The sequence below is a fragment of the Rhamphochromis sp. 'chilingali' genome (genome assembly GCF_963969265.1).
Source record: "Rhamphochromis sp. 'chilingali' genome assembly, chromosome: 13".
In the NCBI taxonomy this organism is placed as follows: domain Eukaryota; kingdom Metazoa; phylum Chordata; class Actinopteri; order Cichliformes; family Cichlidae; genus Rhamphochromis; species Rhamphochromis sp. 'chilingali'.
The window spans coordinates 2285920-2310067 of NC_137940.1; the positions used below are offsets into that span (position 1 = coordinate 2285920).

At 44.6% G+C, this 24148-nt stretch overlaps 1 protein-coding gene across 2 annotated transcripts in view; it reads left to right on the top strand.

The window, feature by feature from the left end:
• The first annotated feature begins 356 nt into the window (after positions 1 to 356).
• stox2b (storkhead box 2b) overlaps positions 357 to 24148 on the top strand; it is a 61087-nt gene continuing 37295 nt past the window's right edge. The window contains exon 1 of one of the 2 annotated variants that reach the window (XM_080901873.1): positions 357 to 1311. In XM_080901873.1, the coding sequence (XP_080757999.1) occupies positions 975 to 1311 (337 nt within the window). In that variant the 5' untranslated portion in view covers positions 357 to 974. The remainder of the gene's footprint in view (positions 1312 to 24148) is intronic. The other variant, XM_080901872.1, reaches the window with a different exon arrangement.

Below are 24148 nucleotides of genomic sequence, written 5' to 3' on the forward strand. Positions count from 1 at the left end.
AGCCAAGACACACAAAAAACACACACAGTTATTTGTGATTCGTTACTTCGGGGAGGCTACAATCACTCCCAAATCGTTCAGAAAATTCATAAAAATGATCTGTTGAACTACTACAAAATGTGTGTTTCAAAACTGCTCATTTCAAGTGAACTAGTCATGAACAAAGATTTACTATAGTATAATTATATGCGAGTCATTTTTATATGTATTATTCAAGTATAATAATTTGTTAACAAGGTAATAGTAATTATTTAGAATAGTTAGCCCACATATATATGTGGCACGAAGAGTCTTAAGTTGAAAATGTACCCGGAAGAATGTTTTCACACTTATTAAAGCGTAGCTCCGTAGCGACGTCTGTCACCACTGTACCTGGATGAGACAGTCCTGCATCCAGCTGTATTCTTACGTATTGTTTAAAGCGTATCGCAAGACTCGACACGATCATCTGACAACTGAAAATTACGCCTGGCCCTTAATCGTAAAGGTTGGCAAATCAAAGCCAACTGACCCACGAAACTGCGTTGCTGTCTGTTGCTAAGAAGAGGGGCGCCGCCGCATCTGTTGCCGGGGTGAATTGATTAAAATGTTAGCATCCAGCTAGGTAGCAATATTTCTAGATCTCAGGCGCAACAACGAGGTTTAAATCGAGAATGAATCATGTCCTCTCCTGCTAGACAGCACTCGAGATGAATCAACACTAATTTTCGTGTTCGGTTTCGGGGCTCTACATTCCGCCCGAACAGGAAGACGGACCTTAAAATGTAGAAATTGGGTACATGTAAGGTTAAAGAGCTAACTGCAGCTAGCAGACTAGCTTCATGAAATACAACTATAATCTATGCGGCTGCCGCAAAACGTAGCTGCACTGCCAGCCAACATGGACTGTTTGTTTTCCGTTCAGCCCGACGTTGTTAGAGATGAATAAAACGATTGTAGTATATTCGACCGAGAGCTAGAAGGCCGATGCGACAATGGAGTCTTTCCTGCAGATAGCTCCCCATTCTTTGGCTATAGTGCTATCCAGGGTCGGGGCTGGGGAGGCGTTAGGGGGCAGGGTGTCTGAAAGCGACGAGTTCCCGAGACACCACACCGGCTATGAGATTTTTGCCGATTTTAAAGCAGAAAATACCCAGCATCATGTATGGAACCAGCGGATTACAGAGGCCGTGTCCGAGACTTTCTTCCTGGGATGGATTGACGAGCATGTGCTATTAATTCAAGGCAAGGAAGACCACCTGGAGGTACTGAGGGAGGGATGGATGCGGAGGTCTCTTAATCCGCCTCGGGGATTCACCATTAAATACCTCGGTAAGGCCTCTACACCTAGTCTTGTGTACTTATGGTAATGATATCCCATACAATTGTTGAAGCTTAATACAGCACCTTGACGCTGAGAGCCATTTTCATGTGCACTGCCTGTTGTGTCACTTGGAAATGTCTTTAGTTTGAGCACCAGTGTTTATTTTAAGGGCCGTCATAACTGACAAGTAGCTTATGATGTGTTAAATCTCCTAGCAGAAAAATGTAAATATCACTTTATATTCGCCTAATACACTTTGTTATTGTCTTATTTTGTATATTTTATAATCGCGCATCTTCGGGGATACACAATTTGGCCCAGAAGAAATAAGACAGAGTTGAATTATTCTGTTGTTTAGAGCATTTAGAATAAGTCTTCATACTCATGTTAGAGGACCTGCAGCTCAGACTGAAACAACAACTGGAGAACTTGTTTTAATGCTGGTGTTGGATCAAGGGTACATGTTTCTCACAAGTTTGTTTTTCATTAGTGACTTGATGCTGTAAAACTTAGACAGTACATAATGATTGACAGTTTTAATCAACAGCTGCAGTCAAAGAGAAACTGGGCTGTATCTCTTTGGGAATAGGGTTGGAATAGCAATACTGAAAGCAGACAGGGCATGTGCTTCCAACCCTGGGTGTCTGTTTCATCCTGAGAAGTCTTCTACAGTAAACTGGACTGAGGGGTAAGTAAATCAGGGGTCACCAACCTTTGTGAAACTGAGAGCTACTTCTTGGGTACTGATTAATGCGAAGGGCTACCAGTTTGATACTTTACACTTCTGAAATAACAAATTTGCTCAGTTTACTTTTAATTATATGTTATTATTAATAATTGAAGGTATTCATCTCTGTAAAGACACTGATCCTGATTTCTCACAATAATTACAAACAATGCTTTAAGAAGGTAGGAAACAGATACATATACACACTTTCTTTCTATAAATCTCTAAAGTATTTACATTTTCAAATAATCTGCAACGTTTTCACTTGCCGCTAACAATGTTGAACAAATCATGCACTGCACCATGTCTGCACAGATTATCAATTATGAAACATACAAAAATCAACTTTCAGATTTTACTGAACTTGTCACAAAATCTGCAGATTTTCTAAAAAATATCAAATGTTACATTCAATGAACACGTTTGTTTTTCAATAATTAAATTCAGCTTTGCCATGACACTGCCATGTTGCCACTGGGAACCCTGGCATTTCCTGCTGTTCACCAGTGTGTTGCAATCTGGGGTATAACTTGACACCGCAGCTCTCAGTCTTGCAGATGTGCATCAGAGAGGCGTGTTCTGTGCTTGTTCTTGATGAAGTTTATGTCAGAAAAGGCTGATTCACAAAGACAGGTTGAACCATACAGGCTGGCAACCTTCATAGATGCTGTGCATACACCACTGTACTTTTCTGTGTCAACAAGGCACCCAAAGTTTGGCTTTGAGGTGGAGGTCATTTTGCTGTGTTCTAATTTCGATTTCCACCTGTCCAGCATAAAGCTGAACATTGCACTTAGTTGCTCAGCAATGCATGCTGTGTCCACGTTCATGAATGGATTGGAAATGAATGATCAAGGTCTTGAGAGTACTTTTCTGCAACTTTGTCAAAAGTCTCAGATGCAGAAGCGTTGTCTTTCAGCACCATCTGCACAGAGGGAAAGTGCATTTCTCTGTACATGCACAGAGAAGATGTTCATCTGGGCTTTAAATGCATTTAAAGCACTTATCATGTCAGCAACAGTCTTACCTTTGCCTTGCAGCTTACAGTTGAAATGGTTCAATTTCCCAGTAATGTCCATCAAAAATGCAAAGTCAAGTATCCACTCACTGTCCTCCAGCAGCGTTGTGTCATCGCCTTGGATTGCATGAACTCCCTGATTTCACCCAAAAGTGACAAAAAACAAAGCAAAATCCATCCCGTGCTGAGCCATCGGATTTCCGTATGTAGTAGCAGGTCACCACAGTCAGCTGACAGCTCCTTCAACAGCACCTTGAATGCTCTGTGCTGTTTAGCTCTGGAGCGGATGCTGTTTATGATCTTCACGACGGGAGTCATGACATGCCCGATCACCTTTGCATGTAACGCCTGTTGGTGATTGATGCAGTGGTAATGCATGAAGTTTGGGAACTCTGTGTCACCTTTACAGTGAGTGATGACTCCTGTATGTTACCATGAGACAGCCAGGCTTTTTCAACAGGCCCCTCTCATGGCCTGTAAATGGCCTGTATTTGTATAGCGCTTTACTAGTCCCTAAGGACCCCAAAGTGCTTTACACACCCAGTCACCCACCCATTCACACACAGTCACCCACCCATTCACACACAGGTGATGGCAAGCTACATTGTAGCCACAGCCACCCTGAGGCGCACTGACAGTACTCATCTCGAGTAGGGATAGGTATCGTTTAGGTTTTATCCGATACCAGTACCAAACCGGTACTTTTGAAACGGTGCCGGTGCTTAAACGGTGCTTAAAGAATGGAGAACACAAAATTGGTCCAAAAACCTCTCATGTTCAGCTGTTTTTTTTGGTAAAAAGATAACAATGTTAGCCTTTTCTGCAGCTATAGGACATGTATGGTATCACTCTTGGCTGGAAGCAGTGCTTAAACAATGGAAAAAACACAAACTTTGTCCAAAAACCTCTCATGTTTAAGTGTCTGTGAAGGTTCTCAGTCATCCAGGTCATCGTAGTCGAAGGAGCTTGCAAAGAAAAGCGTCTGGACTTCTTTAAGTTACTTGAAGACGTTTCACCTCTCATCCGAGAAGCTTCTTCAGTTCTAAGGTCAAATGGTGGAGAGTCCCAGATATAAACCCAGTGGGAGTTTCCCCCCACAGAGGGACAAAAGGACCCCCTGATGATCCTCTAATCGCCTGAGCCAAGGTGTGAAACTGGGTGTGGGTCCCAATCAGCCAGAGTTTCGGGTGAGCTCATTGTGAAACCTGGCCCCACCTTATCATGCGAATTCCTGAGATCAGATGGCCCAGGATGTGAGTGGGCGTTAAGGCGTCTGGGGAGGGATCTCAAAACTGGATTATAGATGGCAGAGAGTTGGTGTCGTAAACCCCGCCTCTGTTCAAAGATGGTCGCTCACAGTGGACATAGATGGCTTCTTTCACTCCTCTTTCAAACCATCTGTCCTCTCTGTCCAAAATGCATCTTAAGGATAAAGGACACTCTTTCGAGGATGCCAATGTTCACATTTTGGACAGAGAGGACAGATGGTTTGAAAGAGGAGTGAAAGAAGCCATCTATGTCCACTGTGAGCGACCATCTTTGAACAGAGGCGGGGTTTACGACACCAACTGTCTGCCAGACGCCTTAACGCCCACTCACATCCTGGGCCATCTGACCTCAGGAATTCACATGATAAGGTGGGGCCAGGTTTCACAATGAGCTCACCCGAAACTCTGGCTGATTGGGACCCACACCCAGTTTCACACCTTGGCTCAGGCGATTAGAGGATCATCAGGGGTCCTTTTGTCCCTCTGTGGGGGGAAACTCCCACTAGGTTTATATCTGGGACTCTCCACCATTTGACCTTAGAACTGAAGCAGCTTCTCGGATGAGAGGTGAAACGTCTTCAAGCAACTTAAAGAAGTCCAGACGCTTTTCTTTGCAAGCTCCTTTGACCTCTCATGTTTAACTGTTTTCCACTTCTTCTTTGGTCATTTTAGCCTTTTTAGCCAGGGTGAAGGGAGTATCTGCCATCAAACAAGAAGACAGCCGCATGTAACTATGATGGTGTTTGCTAGTTCACCTTACATGCATTAATGTAATAACGTGGTTAGCCTACTCAATGTAAATTACACACGAACAACATTAAGCTACTCACGCAGAGAAGAACGGCTGCTGCTGCATCATCATCCTCATCATTTCTGCTACACTGGCAGGGCTAGGGGCCAGGACTCTCCTCTTCGGGTTTTTGGGGGATGTTGCTAACTCCGGGTCCGATAACAGGCACCACACCCGCAGTAGATGTGTGAGGTGTGAGGTCTCGCAGCAAGCTATCAAATACAGCGCATTTCTCTGCTTTTAAAAAAACGCTATGCGTCGCCAGGTGTTTCATCGGATTTGAGGTGTTACCTCCTTTGACAGTATCACAGTATCAGCTTAAAGCACTTGTTGCTGCTGAGTTTGCATATTTTGCTGTGAAGTACAGCCAGACTTTGACCGCTTCGCCTTGGGCATTTTTAATCTGTTGCTCTGCTCTAAAAGAACGTACGTACCTGGGCCCGCCTACTATCCTCGGAAACGTAAAATGATTGGCTAGAACCTAGCTGAGAGGTCATACGTATCACCCTCCACCTCATGATGCTTAATCGACGTAATCAACTTTAATTTGATGCAGTGTGAAAAAAAAAATGCACAGAAATCAATTATTTTTCAAGAATAATTAAACAGATTCAACATCTTTCTTCAACAGAACTGCAGACTGCACAGATGGTACCTTCCCAAAGAAAAAAGTACTATAGCTTACTAGAGTATATTAGACTTAACAGTTACTATATACAGTAATGGACTTCTATACATTTTACATCAGATTAAAACTTTGGGTGTAAGATTCAGATAATTATTTATTAAAAGCTCGACATTTTAATTGAGAATAAGAAAGAAAAGTATGTCGTTGTGCCCCCTTTTCCCTGTTCATGCCCTATCGGCCCCCCTGGCTAAACTTTGCTAGATCCGCCCCTGCACAGTTACAGCCGTCAGCTACGTAGAAAAAGATCCTGGTGTAGAAAGTAATATTAAATAAATTCTAACAACAGCTGATCAAGCTTAAACGTGCTGCTGTTGTTCAGCCGCTGGTTTCCTCTTTCTGGCGCGAAGTGGACCAAAAACAGAGAAGAGAGACGGACTCACGACAGAAAAGCCGATCAGCTGATCATTGATCAGTTTCGTGATTGAAGTAGCAGCCGGAGAGAGAGAGAGAAGAGGCAGTCGCTCCACATATCGGTTGTTAAACTTAACGTCGGAATGCTTTACAAACATTCAGAGATGAACTTATACACTTGCTTTACTTCTCTCTGGGATCCCTTCCTCGGAGATGAAATGCGGTGCTCCCCGTGGTAATCGGAGCACTAGGTGCGGTGACTCCCAAGCTAGGCGAGTGGCTCCAGCAGATCCCGGGAACAACATCGGAGATCTCTGTCCAGAAGAGCGCAGTCCTGGGAACAGCTAAGATACTGCGCAGGACCCTCAAGCTCCCAGGCCTCTGGTAGAGGACCCGAGCTTGAAGGATAAACCGCCCGCAGGGGCGTGCTGGGTGTTTTTATGTGTATATATATGTATATATATACATATACATACGTATATGTGTGTATATATATACATATACACTCAACAAAAATATAAACGCAACACTTTTGTTTTTGCTCCCATTCCCCATGGGATGGACGTAGAGACCTAAAATTCATTCCAGATACACAATATAACCATCCCTCCCAAACAGTGGTCACAAATCAGTCCAAATGTGTGGTAGTGGGCACATCTGCTATATTGAGATAATCCATCCCACCTCACAGGTGTGCCACATCAGGATGCTGATCTGACATCATGAGTAGTGCACAGGTGTACCTCAGACTGCCCACAACAAAAGGCCACCCTGGAATGTGCAGTTTTGTCTCACAGCAAAATGCCACAGATGCCACAAGCAATGAGGGAGCGTGCAATTGGCATGCTGACAGCTGGAATGTCAACCAGATCTGTCGCCCGTGCATTGAATGTTCATTTCTCAACCATAAGCCGTCTCCACAGGCGTTTCAGAGAATATGGCAGCACATCCAACCGGCCTCACAACCGCAGACCTCGTGTAACCACACCAGCCCAGGACCTCCACATCCAGCAGGTTCACCTCCAAGATCGTCTGAGACCAGCCACCCAGACAGCTGCTGGAACAATTGGTTTGCACAACCAAACAATTTCTGCACAAACTGTCAGAAACCGTCTCAGGGACGCTCAACTGCATGCCCGTCGTCCTCATCGGGGTCTTGACCTGACTCCAGCTCGTCGCCGTAACAGACTTGTGTGGGCAAATGCTCACATTCGATGGCGTCTGGCACGTTGGAGAGGTGTGCGCTTCACGGATGAATCATGGTTCACATTGTTCAGGGCAGATGGCAGCTGAGAATGTCCCAGTTCTTGCATGGCCAGCATACTCACCGGACATGTCACCCATTGAGCATGTTCGGGATGTGCTTGACCGGCGTATACGACAGCGTGTACCAGTTCCCACGAATATCCAACAACCTCGCACAGCCATTGAAGTGGAGTGGACCAACATTCCACAGGCCACAATTGCCAATCTGATAGACTCCATGCGACGATGTGTTGCACTGCATGAGGCAAATGGTGGTCACACCAGATACTGACCGGTTCTGGGTCCCCAGACCCCCAATAGCGCAAAAAACTGCACATTCCAGGGTGGCCTTTTGTTGTGGGCAGTCTGAGGTACACCTGTGCACTACTCATGATGTCAGATCAGCATCCTGATGTGGCACACCTGTGAGGTGGGATGGATTATCTCAATATAGCAGATGTGCCCACTACCACACATTTGGACTGATTTGTGACCACTGTTTGGGAGGGATGGTTATATTGTGTATCTGGAATGAATTTTAGGTCTCTACGTCCATCCCATGGGGAATGGGAGCAGTAACAAAGGTGTTGCGTTTATATTTTTGTTGAGTGTACATACGTATATGTGTGTATATATATATATATATATATATACATATATATACGTATGTATATGTATATATATACACACATATACGTATGTATATGTGTGTATATGTATATATATATACACTAGGGGTGCAACGATATTCGTATCGATATTGAACCATTCGATACAGTGCTTTCGGTTCGGTACGCATATGTATCGAACAATACAACATTTGTAATTTATTTTATCAACTTTCCTTCTGACGATGCTGTCTGTGTTGAGCGCTCAGTGAATCTGCGTTCGACTACTCCGCCTAGGCTGCACTGTCGAGCGCAGATCCACTGAGCACTCAACACAGACAGCATAGTCAGAAGGAAGAGCGCAGGGCAAGCTAGCGAGACAGAAGTTAAGCTCTCCTTGCAAGATGGACCTCCCCCACTCTCATTCAGATCTGGCGTTTGGAATTATTTTGGTTTTCATGTGACGTATGACCCTGAAGGTAAGCGAGTCATGGACTAAAGTAAAACAGTATGTTGGATGTGCCATGCAATGCTTAATTACATTGGTGTGAACTAGTGTGTTAGCGCAGTTAGCTCGTTAACGTGTTGGCCGTCTAGCCCCATGCACGGGGCGATCGGCGGTAGCTCGTTAACGGAGATTTGCCGTGTTGTGGCGTTAAGGTCATTTCAACGAGATTAACCTGAAAGCACTAGTGGGAACACAACGAATATGACTGCACATTTACACCGACATCATCCTAGTGCAAAGACAAAAACAACAAGCATGCTACTAACTTTACCCGAGTCATTTAGACAGCTGTTAGCACGTGATTCTCCTTATGCTGCTGAGAATATAGCCCAGAAGAAGCGGATAGTATAGCTTTTATTTTGGAAAGAGACATTTCTCTGTAATAAACTCTCTTTTCCAAAGATGAGTGATTCCTCAATCAGATACAGGGCTCGCAAAATCGCTAGCCCGACGTCCTGGAGCTAGCGATTTTTTCAGTCGGGCTACCAAAATCTATCTCTTCCCTGCCCGTCGGGCTATTGTAGGAAAAATATATGTCAATGCTTTTGCATTCTTTCAGAAATGTAGCTGGGTAATTATGTCATTGGCATCGGTGAGCCACTGTCAATATGTGACATATTGAAGTCGCGTTTGAATTTGCGCTTGTTTTTTTGCTTTCACTTTGCAATGACAGCACTGATCTGTGAGTGATGATAATTTGTGCACCAATTCCTCTGACATCGTCTTATTAATTGTTAGCTTACTATGCAAACATGACAAGTGAAATCTCCCGCAGCTTAAACATGTGAGAGGTTGATCGCGCAGAGAATCGCTGAGCTTATGTGAGTCCGTGTGTAAAAGTAGCAGTATATATATTTTAGTTCTGCTGAGCCAAATAAGACAGGTCAGGGTGAAGAAGTGACAGCCAAAGAAAAGCTTACCACAAAACGGAGAAGTTATGACAAATCAGACTATAAGGCAAAAAGAAAGTGCAGCTTTATGGTTTCATGGACAAAAGAATTTCTGTGGCTGCAATATGACGAGCTAAATAACCAGGGCTGCACATAAGTGGTCCGCAGGTGCGCATTCACTGTCAAAATAAAAAACACGCACAAGGGTTAGGGTTAAATTTAAAAACTGTACTTTTGAGTTAAAATATATATTTATAATTTTAATAAATGACAAATAAAAAATGCATGAACATTTTTTTGTATCGAAAAAATATCGAACCGTGACACCAAAGTATCGAACCGAACCGAACCGTGAATTTTGTGTATCGTTGCACCCCTAATATACATATACATACATATCAAACCTCAGATACAGGAGGAACAATGTAGTTTTGTCCTGGTAGTGAAACACTAGACCAGCTCTTTATCCTCTTAAGGATATTCGAGGGTGCATGGGAGTTTGCCCAAGCAGTCTACATGTGTTTTGTGGACTTGGAGAAGGCATTCAACCGTGTCCCTCGGGGTGTCCTATGGGAGGTGCATCGGGAGTATGGGATGTTTGGCCCATTGCTACTGACCATTCAGGGCTCTAGACTAACTTTTTGCCATGGGCGTACCGGTACGCCTAACTTTAAAAAGTTAGGCGTACCGGTACAAAAGTTAGGCGCACACAGATTTTATAATAATTGATATAATGTGTTTTTCTGGATACACTGTGCTTTTTCAGCATTCAAAGATTGATGACACCGTGTCAGAGCACTGGCTATGAATTTCAGAAGGATCAGGCCTTAACTTAACAGAAAAGTTAGCAATAGTTCTTTTCCTATTACAGCTACATCCACTTCTGTCGTGCCTAGGCTGCTCACTAGGGCTGGGTATCATCACTTATTTCTATAATCCACTCGATTCCGGTTTTCAAAGTCCCGATTCGATTCAACTTAGCCTCAGACAGTCAGAAATATTATAATTCTGATCATTTATCAGCACTGACTTCATCAGAATTGTGAACATCACAGCAGATGCCTTTGTGTGAAAGTAACTGAGAATAAAACAGAAAAACATGAAGGAGATTTTCCTGGTCTGGCTTTTTATAGCAGATAACCTTAAAAATATTCTACAATGTTCTGCATATAAAGTTTAAATTTCTTCAGTATTGAACAACAGAAAAAAATAGGCTTTCTTGTCCGAGGTCATTTAAGTGAAAAAAAGAAAAAGACAGCAGCCACAGCGCTGTGAACAGCGGTAGACTGGTGGGTAATAAGCCAATGAATAATACAGAAAACAGAGATTGGAGACGGAAACTGTTCTTGAAGTACAGAGAGAGAGAGAGAGAGAGAGCTAGCTGTGCATGAAGTGTGATTTTAATAGTCGTGGAAGCAAAACAGCAAAATTCATGACGACATTGATCAAATGTGAAGCGCAGTTTGCTGCTTCTTTTGCTGCTGGCTCGGTGGATTTTGGTTGGAGAGACAAAACCTGCAGCTCAGAATCAGCGCAAAAAGACGGAAACACAGCGCGGACCGGACGCATCAGGATCGCTAAGCTCCGACAGCGTGTCCGTCTACGGGCCGTCGGGTGAGAAAGCCGAGAAAGACAAAGCTGATTCTGATGCGTCGGTCTGTGTTTACGTCTTTGTGTGGAGTCCGTGTACCTGCTCTCATCTGCTGTTTGGTTGTTGTTGAAATGGTTTTGTGAGCTTTAATCTGAGAATCTGGCGTTTCTGGCAAAACACAGTTATATTTAAAAGTCAGGATTTAATGAATTGATATCGCTTTATTCAAGCTACTCACCTCCCACTTCCACCTGCACTTTCAACTGGACCACGGCCAATCAGAGAGGTCCCGCCCCTGACTATCTCTGATTGGTTTAGTCCACGATAGGGGCATAATGTGTGTCTGTTGTTGACCACAGGGAAGGTTGCAGATTTTTTTTTTTTTTCTTTTGCTACCGGAACAGTTGGTTGCACAGGTGCAACCAAATATATTTTTTTAGTCGCACCACTGAAAAATTTGGTCGCATTTGCGACCAAATTGGTCGCACTCTAGAGCCCTGCCATTCGATCCTTATACACCTGTTGCAAGAGCTCAGTCCACATAGCCGACAATAAGTCGGACTCGTTCCTGGTGGGTGATGGACTCTGCCAGGGCTGCCCTTTGTCACCGATTCTGTTCGGAATTTTTATGGACAGAATCATGCCCCAAGTGGAGGAGTTTAAGTATCTCGGGGTCTTGTTCATGAGTGACGGGAGAAGGGAGGAGCTGGCTCAGAGGGTGGCCAAAATGGCAGCCGCCCAGCGGGAGCAGGTGGCGGAGGTGCGTCGCCAGCAGGAAGAGCTGCGGGACCGGACCGAGCAGCACCTGGAAAGGATTGGGGAGCTGGCGGTGCTGCTCTGGGCCTGGGCGCCACCCCCACAGGTATGTCCTGAGGGCAGTGAATCAGTGGAGGAGCCGCATGAGGCACCTCAGCAGCCGGAGGTGGCAGACGAGGCGCGCGGGGATCTGCGCCTGCTGAAGGAGGGGGAACAGCCGGGTTAAGAGCTGCTCCTGCTAGGAGCAGTGGACGAGGCGCGTGGGGGGCTGCGTCGGCCGGAGGAAGAGGAGCCGCGCGAAGGGCTGCTCGAGCCGGGAGCGGCGGCGGCGGTGACAGTGATGAAGAAGCCGCACAAGGAGACAGACGTCCAAGTGCCAGGGGAACCTGCTCGATTGGAGCTGGCCATCGAGGTGTGCACCATGCTTGAGATCTGCCAAGCCGCCTATGACCTGGGACTCACGACTGTGCCGGCCGCGCCGCGTCCACCTGCCACGCGGCCGACCTCCGAACCAGCTTGGCCAACGCTGCTGGATTCGCAGGCGGCCACCTGGATTCGCAACTCCCAGTCGCTTGGCTGGGCCCCAGGGGTGCTGACGGTCCGGGCTGATTCCCCCTCCCACTCGCGGTGGGGTGTAGGTTCAGCTGGGTGGTTCCCCGGCCTCAATCGGGCGATGGGGGTATGTGGTGGGGCGCGGTCTGCGGTGGTCGGCATCCTTAATCACGTCCGCCGAGTTAAAAACACGGGGACTCAGGGGTCAGTGTGTGTTGTGATGTGATTTGAATAATAGGTGGTTCGGGCATCTGACAAGGATGCCTCCTGGGTGAGGTGTTCTGGGCATGTCCCACTGGGAGGAGACCCCGGGGTAGACCCAGGACACACTGGGAATTATTATATCTCTGCTGGCTTGGGAAAACCCTGGTGTTTCCCCGGACAAGCTGGAAGAGGTGGCTGGGGAGAGGGAGGTCTGGGCTTCTCTGCTTGGACTGCTGCCTCCACGACCCGGCCCCAGATAAGCGGAAAAAGATGGATTGATGGATATATATAAAAAACACCCAGCACGCCCCTGCGGGCGGTTTATCCTTCAAGCTCGGGTCCTCTACCAGAGGCCTGGGAGCTTGAGGGTCCTGCGCAGTATCTTAGCTGTTCCCAGGACTGCGCTCTTCTGGACAGAGATCTCCGATGTTGTTCCCGGGATCTGCTGGAGCCACTCGCCTAGCTTGGGAGTCACCGCACCTAGTGCTCCGATTACCACGGGGACCACCGTTACCTTCACCCTCCACATCCTCTCGAGCTCTTCTCTGAGCCCTTGGTATTTCTCCAGCTTCTCGTGTTCCTTCTTCCTGATATTGCTGTCATTGGGAACCGCTACATCGATCACTACGGCCGTCTTCTTCTGTTTGTCTACCACCACTATGTCCGGTTGGTTAGCCACCACCATTTTGTCCGTCTGTATCTGGAAGTCCCACAGGATCTTAGCTCGGTCATTCTCCACCACCCTTGGGGGCTTCTCCCATTTTGACCTCGGGACTTCCAGGTTATACTCGGCACAGATGTTCCTGTACACTATGCCGGCCACTTGGTTATGGCGTTCCATGTATGCCTTGCCTGCTAGCATCTTGCACCCTGCTGTTATGTGCTGGATTGTCTCTGGGGCATCTTTACACAGCCTGCACCTGGGGTCTTGCCTGGTGTGATAGACCCCAGCCTCTATGGATCTTGTACTCATAGAGGCAGCTGGATAGCGTAGTGGTTAAACTACACGCCTTTGGAACAGAGGATCGCAAGTTCGATTCCTGCCTGGGGCGTCTGTATCCAGTAAGGGTCCTAAGGCTAGACCCCCTATGCTAAGCAAGCCTACCGCAGACATGAGCGAGACAGATAAATATGAAGGCATGCCGGCTCGGACGTCGCCCGGATCAACAAGGTCCGCGTCAGGTGTTGAGGAACCAGGGCACCCTGACGAAAAGTGGGCTACTGGAACAAGAAGGCATCGGTGGGCAAGGGACGAAAACAGGGCGTTGTTGGAATGCTACTACGCAAGTAACCCCGGCGGAAGGGGCTACATGAATAGGATGAGGGACCTATGGATTCTTCGATACCCAACATCCACAATGACGGCGAAACAACTAGTAGCTCAGTGTTCCAACATTCGAAAGAAGGGACTGCTCTCACAGCTAGAGATTGACGAGGTACAACACAAATGCTACGGCAAGGAGGAGTCAGGACGCCAGGTCAGGGGGGAGATATCATCACCCCCACCCGAGATTGGGTACATAGCCCCAAGTGCGATAGGAGAAGGATCGTTGAGTGCGAGAGGAACTGACCTGAAAAATAGGATCATGGCCAAGCTTGAAACCTGGATCCCCCGTAGCCGGTTACCAAGATTACGTGAAGTACCCTCAGAAGGTCTGCTAGATGATGTTAATGCAGCACTACGGGCAATACCTACAACCACGATTACCGACACTAACAAGCTGATCTACAGTATGGCAGCAGTGATCAGTGAGATGCTTGGCTACAAGTTGAACAGCCACAAGGGGCAGTACCCTCCATGGAGAAGGAGGCTAGAGGGCAAGATCAAAGTAGCACGGAGGGAGGTTAGCCAACTAACAGAGTTGCAGAAAGGTGCGACAAATAAGGTGCCTAAGAAATACAGCAAGCTGTCCATACCTGAGGCCTTGGAAACTGCCAAGCAAAGACTCACAGCCTTGGCCAGCCGCTTGAGGAGGTACACCAGAGAGATAGAAGGCAGGAGAATAAACCAGCTGTTCTCCACAGAACCAGCAAAGGTGTACTCTCAGTGGCAAGGGAACAATAAGAGAACAGCACCACCAAGGCTGGAGACGGAGCAATACTGGAAGAGCATATGGGAGAAGGATGCAACCCATAACGGCAATGCTCAGTGGCTAGTGGATCTGAGGGCAGACCACAGCGACCTCCCTGAACAGGGTCCAGTAACCATCACAGTGGCAGATATCCAAGAAAGGGTCTCCAGTATGAAGAGTTGGACAGCACCAGGGCCCGACATGGTTCACGCCTACTGGCTGAAGAAGCTGACTGCACTCCACGAGCGTCTGGCAGCACAAATGAACCAGCTGCTAGTTAACGAGAGACACCCGGAATGGCTAACTGAAGGCCGGACGGTCCTGATCCCCAAGGACCCCAAGAAGGGACCGGTCCCCTCCAACTACCGACCAATAACCTGCCTCAGTACTACATGGAAGCTCCTGTCAGGCATCATATCGGCTAAGATGAACAGGCACATGGGTCAATACATGAGCGGGACACAGAAAGGAATTGGCAAGAATACCAGAGGTGCAAAACACCAGCTACTGGTAGACAGAACAATCAGCCGAGACTGCAAGACCAGACTGACCAACCTGTGCACTGCCTGGATTGATTACAAGAAGGCCTATGACTCAATGCCCCACAGCTGGATACTGGAATGCCTAGAATTGTACAAGATCAATGGGACCCTAAGAGCCTTCATCAGGAACTCAATGGGGATGTGGCGTACAACACTAGAGGCCAACTCCAAGCCCATAGCACAAGTTACCATCAAGTGCGGGATCTACCAAGGAGATGCTCTGTCCCCACTGCTGTTCTGCATAGGCCTGAACCCCCTCAGTGAGATCATTAACAAGACTGGCTACGGATACCGACTACGGAACGGAGCAGTTGTCAGCCACCTCCTGTACATGGATGACATCAAGCTGTATGCCAAGAGTGAACGAGACATCGATTCACTGATCCACACTACCAGGCTATACAGCAATGACATTGGAATGTCGTTCGGACTGGAGAAGTGTAGTCGGATGGTAACAAAGAGAGGGAAGGTAGTCAGAACTGAGGGGATTGAACTACCAGAAGGCAACATTGCAGACATAGAGGACAGTTACAAGTACCTGGGGATCCCGCAGGCAAATGGGAACCATGAAGAGGCCGCTAGAAAGGCTGCAACCACCAAGTACCTGCAGAGGGTCAGGCAAGTCCTGAGGAGTCAGCTGAATGGTAAGAACAAGATCCGGGCCATCAACACATACGCCCTGCCCGTGATCAGGTACCCTGCTGGGGTAATAGGCTGGCCAAAGGAGGAGATAGAAGCCACTGACATAAAGACAAGAAAGCTCCTGACCATGCATGGAGGGTTTCACCCCAAGTCCAGCACCCTGAGGCTGTACGCTAAGCGGAAGGAAGGGGGCCGGGGACTGGTGAGTGTCAGCACCACAGTCCAGGATGAGACAAGGAACATCCAAGAATACATTGGGAAGATGGCCCCAACTGACCGAGTGCTCAGTGAATACCTCAGGCAGCAGAAACCTAAGAAAGAGGAGGGAGACGAGGAACCATCATGGAAGGACAGGCCCCTGCACGGTATGTACCACCGGCAGATAGAGGAGGTGGCTGATATCCAGAAATCCTACCAGTGGCTGGACAAAGCTGGACTGAAAGACAGCACAGAGGCACTAATCATGGCAGCACAAGAACAAGCTCTGAGTACAAGATATATATATATATATATATATATATATATATATATATATTGTATGTCATTTTGTGCATGTATATATACAAAGCCTTTCTTAAAAACTCAGTTGAAACACCTTTGGCAGCAATAATGGTCTCAAGTCTGTACAAGCTTGGCACACCTATTTTGGGGCAGTTTCTCCCATTATTCTTTGCAGAACCTCTCAAGCTCCATCACGTTAGAGGGGCAGTGTTAGTGCACTGACATTTTCAGATCTCTACAGGGAAGTTCCATCAGGTTCAAGTCTGGGCTCTAGCTGGGACAGTCAAGGACATTTACAGAGTGGTCCCAAAGCCACTTCTTTCTTGTCCTCGCTTAGAGCGCTTAGAGTCATTCTGTTCTGTTAGTCTGAGATCCAGAGAGCTCTAGAGCAGATCAAGGATGTTTACATTGGTGCATTCATCTTTCCCCTGACCCTAAATAGTCACCTAGTTCCTGCTAAAAAAAAAAAAAAAAAGAAACATCCCCACAGCATGGTACTGCCACCTCCATGATCCAAAATGCTGCAGCAAGAATACTTGCAGGGACTAAAAATAAAGAGCACATTTCTCCCGTATTGGCTTCTCTTCATTGGTTCCCTGTTAAATCCAGAATTGAATTAATCCTTCTTCTAACATACAATGTCTAGAAAAATCAGGTGCCATCCTATCTTCAAGACATCATTAGAGCACTTCGCTCTCACACTGCAGGCCTACTTGTTGTTCCTAGAGTATTTAAAAGTAGAATGGGAGGGAGAAATGAGTATTTTGTCCACATCTCCTCTTCATGCATGTTGTCTTACTCCAAGCTGTATAGGCTCGAAAGCCTACTACCAATTAAGCATATTAGGTGATGTGCATCTCTGTAATGAGAAGGGGTGTGGTCTAATGACATCAACACCCTATATCAGGTGTGCATAATTATTAGGCAACGTCCTTTCCTTTGGCAAAATGGGTCAAAAGAAGGACTTGACAGGCTCAGAAAAGTCAAAAAATAGTGAGATATCTTGCAGAGGGATGCAGCAGTCTCAAAATTGCAAAGCTTCTGAAGCGTGATCATCGAACAATCAAGCGTTTCATTCAAAATAGTCAACAGGGTCGCAAGAAGCGTGTGGAAAAACCAAGGCGCAAAATAACTGCCCATGAACTGAGAAAAGTCAAGCGTGCAGCTGCCAAGATGCCACTTGCCACCAGTTTGGCCATATTTCAGAGCTGCAACATCACTGGAGTGCCCAAAAGCACAAGGTGTGCAATACTCAGAGACATGGCCAAGGTAAGAAAGGCTGAAAGACGACCACCACTGAACAAGACACACAAGCTGAAACGTCAAGACTGGGCCAAGAAATATCTCAAGACTGGTTTTTCTAAGGTTTTATGGACTGATGAAATGAGAGTGAGTCTTGATGGGCCAGATGGATGGGCCCGTGGCTGGATTGGTAAAGGGCAGAGAGCTCCAGTCCCACTCAGACGCCAGCAAGGTGGAGGTGGAGTACTGGTTTGGGCTGGTATCATCAAAGATGAGCTTGTGGGGCCTTTTCGGGTTGAGGATGGAGTCAAGCTCAACTCCCAGTCCTACTGCCAGTTTCTGGAAGACACCTTCTTCAAGCAGTGGTACAGGAAGAAGTCTGCATCCTTCAAGAAAAACATGATTTTCATGCAGGACAATGCTCCATCACACGCGTCCAAGTACTCCACAGCGTGGCTGGCAAGAAAGGGTATAAAAGAAGAAAAACTAATGACATGGCCTCCTTGTTCACCTGATCTGAACCCCATTGAGAACCTGTGGTCCATCATCAAATGTGAGATTTACAAGGAGGGAAAACAGTACACCTCTCTGAACAGTGTCTGGGAGGCTGTGGTTGCTGCTGCACGCAATGTTGATGGTGAACAGATCAAAACACTGACAGAATCCATGGATGGCAGGCTTTTGAGTGTCCTTGCAAAGAAAGGTGGCTATATTGGTCGCTGATTTGTTTTTGTTTTGTTTTTGAATGTCAGAAATGTATATTTGTGAATGTGGAGATGTTATATTGGTTTCACTGGTAAAAATAAATCATTGAAATGGGTATATATTTGTTTTTTGTTAAGTTGCCTAATAATTATGCACAGTAATAGTCACCTGCACACACAGATATCCCCCTAAAATAGCTAAAACTAAAAACAAACTAAAAACTACTTCCAGAAACATTCAGCTTTGATATTAATGAGTTTTTTGGGTTCATTGAGAACATGGTTGTTGTTCAATAATAAAATTATTCCTCAAAAATACAACTTGCCTAATAATTCTGCACTCCCTGTAAAAATCAGTGGAGGCATTTCAGTCAGTGGTATTAGGGATCATGTCAAAATTAATAGAATAGTGATTGCAGAAAAGTGCACAGCAAAATCTCCAGTGTTAAATTAACACTGGAGAGTGTCTATATGGGTCCACACCTCTGAGTGTTAAATACAACACTGTTGAGTGTTAAATTAACACTTTTGACAGTGTTATATGTTTAAAAGTAACCTAGTCAGTTTTGAAGATTAACAAAGACTAACACTGAGCAGTGCTGATTTTCTAACACTAGAAAATAACTCAAAATGTTAGAAATATTCCAGTGTTAGAAAATCAGCACTGCTCAGTGTTAGCCTTTGTTAATCTTCAAAACTGACTAGGTTACTTTTAAACATATAACACTGTCAAAAGGGTGGCTGTAGCTCAGGTGGTAGAGCAGGTCATCTACTGATCGGAAGGTTGGTGGTTCGATTCCCGGCTTCCCCTAGTCTGCATGCCAAATATCCTTGGGCAAGATACTAACCCGAAATTGCTCTCCGATGCATTCATCGGAGTATGAATGTGTGTGAATGTCAGTTGTGCTTGTGCGAATGGGTGTGAATGGGTGAATGCACAAGTTGTGTAAAGCGCTTTGAGTGCTCAGAAGAGTGGAAAAGCGCTATATAAGAACCAGTCCATTTACCAAAAGTGTTAATTTAACACTCAACAGTGTTGTATTTAACACTCAGAGGTGTGGACCCATATAGACACTCTCCAGTGTTAATTTAACACTGGAGATTTTGCTGTGTGCCATGAGATTTTGGTCCATCATCACCATGTAGAGTGGACCAAAAAACAAACCCTGTCAGACAGAACCTGGACCTCAACATTACTGAAGCAGTGTGGGATAATCCTGGCAGAGAATGGAACAGAAGGCGACTATTGCTGTGAATTAGAGCTGTATCAATAAAACAGAATAGATTTTTGCCCTATATACTTAAACTGTATTTCTATATATTTACAGATGTTTCAGTAAAGTGAATCTATGCCCCATTCCCCTTGCAAAGTATAAAGAAATTAAGAGTAATTCAGGACTTTTGGACTTATGTTTGCCTCTGATGTTTTTCTCTGCTTCCTTCCCTCGTTTCAGCCTCACAATTTATGTAAAGGCTGCTGTTATACATGCTAGAGTTGTGCCTTTTTAACACTTGAACACTTGCTTTGTCATTCTGTTGGAAGCCTGACAGATACACAGAACACAGAGATATAGACACACACAATCGGATGTAATGGGAGCTCCTCTCATGCAGCTTCCATGCAACTTTAGATCCATCTCGTCTTTGCTTAGCTATCCTCACAACAGACACACACACCTGTGTTTCTGTGCATATAAAAGGTATTTTTACTTACTATCTCATCTGTGACACATATTTTAATTCTCACATCTGGCAACCTCTCTTTACAAACTTAAATTTGGAACCATCAGGTTACCCAAGGCCCTGGCCTAGTTTAGGGAGCCAGCCCCTGCAGTCCTAAGCCTTCACTGGCAAGGGCTATTTTTGGTTCTTTCTCTTCTATACACACACACTCTATACACACATACACAAAACCTTACTGTATTTTATCCTTCTCTGTTGGTTTGCAACATACCTACTTCAAGCTCTTTAGAACAGTCACATGGTAAAAGTTAAAATGTTGGCAGCTGGTTAATAGGCAGGTATTCATATAGCAGATTTCTACTCTGAGCACTCAGACTGGCTTGTGTGATGTTTCAGACGTTACATAATGGGATCATTGCATCTGCCACTGGCATCTTTAGAACTTGCTTCTCATCTAGGAAGAGCACTTTGTTTTCCTTTGCCAAGAGGAACTCCATAAACTCTCTATAGGCTCCTCTTGTTAGTCAATTTTATTTACATTTTTTTTATTTTTATATATGCATAGTTTAAGCGGAGCCTCACAAAAGCACTTAAGACCCAAGGCAACACAAATAACCAAGGAGGCCCCGGGAAGAGCCCCCACGGCCAATGGGCAAGAGCCCCAAAGCGTAAGGTGACTCCACCAGAGGCTGGCAATCCCAGTACACATTGAGGACAGGGCCTCAGGTGCCCAAGAACTGACTGGCACCTGGAAGAGATGAATGTCCCCCAAAACAGCTGGACAAAGCCAGTTCTGTCTCAAACTACCAGTCAACCTCTGCCTACTCACCAGTGGACTCTAGAGCCGTGGAGATGTGTTCTCTGCTTCATGTCTGTGAAGGTTCTCAGTCATCCAGGTCATCGTAGTTCTTTGCAAGCTCCTTTGACTGTTCTCTGCTTCCTTTTCCGGCATGACTGCGCACCAGTGCATAAAGCGAGGTCCATAAAGACATGATGATTGAGTTTGTGCAGGTCAGGACTGTCCAAACCAATCAAGTTCTTCCATACCAGAGTCCTGGATTGACGTTAACTCGATAGAACAGCTTTGGGATGAATTAGAGTGGAGACTGTGAGCAAGGCCTTCTGATCCCACGTCAGTGACTGACACAAATGCACTTCTGGAAGAATGGTCAAAAACTCAAACACAGTCCTAAACTTGGTTTAAAACCTTATCAGAAGAGTTGAAGCTGTTATAGCTGCAGAGGGTGAGCCAACATGGGCATAAAGGCAGATAAGTGAATACTTGGCAATATAGTGTATGTCATGACTCCAAAAGAGCAGTTGAAACACCTTCTACAAAACAGCTCTACAAAAATAACCAGCTGTTTTGTTCAGGGACAAGAGAACTTTTGTACACTAGAGATGTAAGTTTGAGCATTTTGGCTCATGAAATACAGTTATCTTTTAATACTTGTGTTGTGAAGGTGGTCCAATAGTTTTAATGTCACTGTATGTAGAGTTGTTATATGTCTGAGATTACTAGATAATAGTTTGCATTTATTTCAAACTGAGTAGTAGTTGTATTTAAATACTGATTTAAAATTACAACTAAATTTAAAATTAAAACTGTTTTAAATACAATAACAATGATATATATTTAAATTAAATGTGGTATGAATTCCACAAATGTGTGAAAAACGTAATTCAATTAAATTAAATTCAATTTTATTTATATAGCGCCAAATCACAACAAAAGTCGCCTCAAGGTGCTTCATAGATACAGAGAAAAACCCAACAATCAGATGACCCCCTATGAGCAGCACTTTGGCGACAGTGGGAAGGAAAAACTCCCTTTTAACAGGAAGAAACCTCCAGCAGAACCAGGCTCAGGGAGGGGCGGGGCCATTATGATTATGATTATGATGTGTGTGTTTGTGTTTGTATTAATATAATTATTCTGGAACAAATACAGGTATTTAAACTGTTATGTATTAAAAAGGTAATAACCTATAAACTGAATGCCTTAAAACACGAGTGATAATATGACAGACTGCTTTCTTGGTTACGTCATTCTGTACGTGTGTGCAGAGAGACACTGGAAATAGGCATAATAGGTATAACTGGAGCGATAGTCAGAATAAGGAAGAACTGTCCTGTTGTACAGACGGCTGTTAGAACAGAAATCAGAGGAAAAGTGGCGTTGACCATTTTCAGAGATGGCTTTTGGAGCCATCCGCAGGCTTTTATGGTTGCAATCCATCAAACGGACTGACTGGACAGAGAAATTCTTGTCTTTGCAGTGCTTACTTTATATCAGGTAAGTTTTCAGGTTTCTGCGGTTTATTATAGGGAAAAGCAAACTCAGTCATGTAGTTCTGAACTTGTACTGACAGCAAATGCCCAGATAGTGTTGTCAGTGGCTGTTTTATCACAGTAAACACTATAAAATAAATTTAGCAACAGCCGCATGTTAGCAGACATGGCATGTAAATGTTTAGATGCTATGAGTCGGTTTTAACGCAAGCATTTGATGATGGCACAAAGTAATGGCACTGAATACGAACTTAGCTAAGCCTAACAGATCCTGGAGCTGCAATGTGATGACTGAGTATCTGCAGCAGGGGAGGCTGCAGAAAATCCAGTCTTTGTTCCATCATTGTTCATGTATACAACACAGAGCCAGTGTGGAAATAAAAAGTTAATCCCTAATAATATGTCCTTGTCCCTACTTATTTTGATTATAGGTTGAACAGAATAAGAAAGCAAGCTGAAGTCCTCGCTTGCTGCTGTCCTGGGATCCTGCACCATCCTGTCAACAACACCCTAACTCTTCAGACAGTGTAAAACTTACTAGTACAGCAGTAAGTTTTACACGTCTGAGCTCTGAAATCCCTCCTTTTGTGATTATGAGACATAACAACCTGCACACTGTTACCAGAGTTTTTTTTAGGGGTTAATTAGGGTCCAGTAATCTTGATTATTTGATTAGTAAACTGTTGCAAACATCTTGTATTATGAAATAAAACATTCATGATCACTTTAAGATTTTGATTTGGTGTTTTTCAGCAGAAGTTTCCTCTCATACAGGTTGTCATCTCTTTATTTCAGATAAAGATGGTTCATAAAGTCCACAAAGCTCCTAAAACTATGCTTTGGGGATCAGTAGTAAGAGCATTGTCTTTAGGTTTAATGAAGCAGACACTGTCATCGCCAGCATTTAAAGAAACTGGCTTGAAAAATGCCAAAATGTGTTCAAAGAAAATATAACCAGTGCTGCTGTATAATTGATTCTACAGATTTTTTTGGATAAAAGTTAATGAGGTTGATTTTTTTCTTTGACTAACTTTAATACTATGTTTGCTAGGATACACAATAAAAATGTCAAACATTCACAAATCAGTGTTTGCATTTGATAACCATTTTGTCAAATGACAACATTTTGACAGAAAAAGCAACATTCTTGTCTAACGCTTTCACGCGTAGTGGTCACTACAGTGGCTATTCAAAGGCTGTTTTCTTGTATATGTGTCAGTGTTGATGGTATACTTGCACAGAAACACACACACAGTGTATATTATTTATTCGTTTGTCAAATTCATAAGTCAAACGGTATGTTTATGGGCTCAAATTGTGGTCATAAATATTTTGTACTTGTAAATCAGTTTTGTATGTGTAAAAAGAATTTGTGTGTGTACTTAGCCAAAAAATACGTGTGAAACTCTGCACTCAAGTTTCAAGTACGAATTTTGACCGTCTTTTTCTTCCTTTCATCTGATTGGCCAATGTCATGTCAATCACAAATTTAACAATCCAATCGGAGAACAGATGGGTTTGGCTATTGGAGGGGTGCTTTATACTTCTATTAAAAGTAACTCAGTTACTTCAAGTTACTCGTTACTTTCAAAGTAACTAGTTACTAGGGAAAGTAACTTTGGTTTTACTCAGACTTCTCTTGTTAATGTGTTGCTTCTGTAACTGGATACTAGAGCTGGGCGATATGAGATTTTTTCATATCACGATATGTTTTTTTCATTTCAGGCGATAACGATATCTATCACGATATCAGCCAAATAACTATATTTGTAAGATTTAAATGTGCCGTTGCTCACAAGTAAAATGTGAAATAATCAGCAGCTTGTTTTTATTTAAATATTTATTTCCCATAATAAGTTCAACAGGGTAGATGTACTTAAGGAACATGAGACTTTTTCAGATAAATAAAGGCAAATATTGCAAACTACACAAAAGGCAGCCGCTAAAGCGTTTAAGTTTCAAAACAGAACA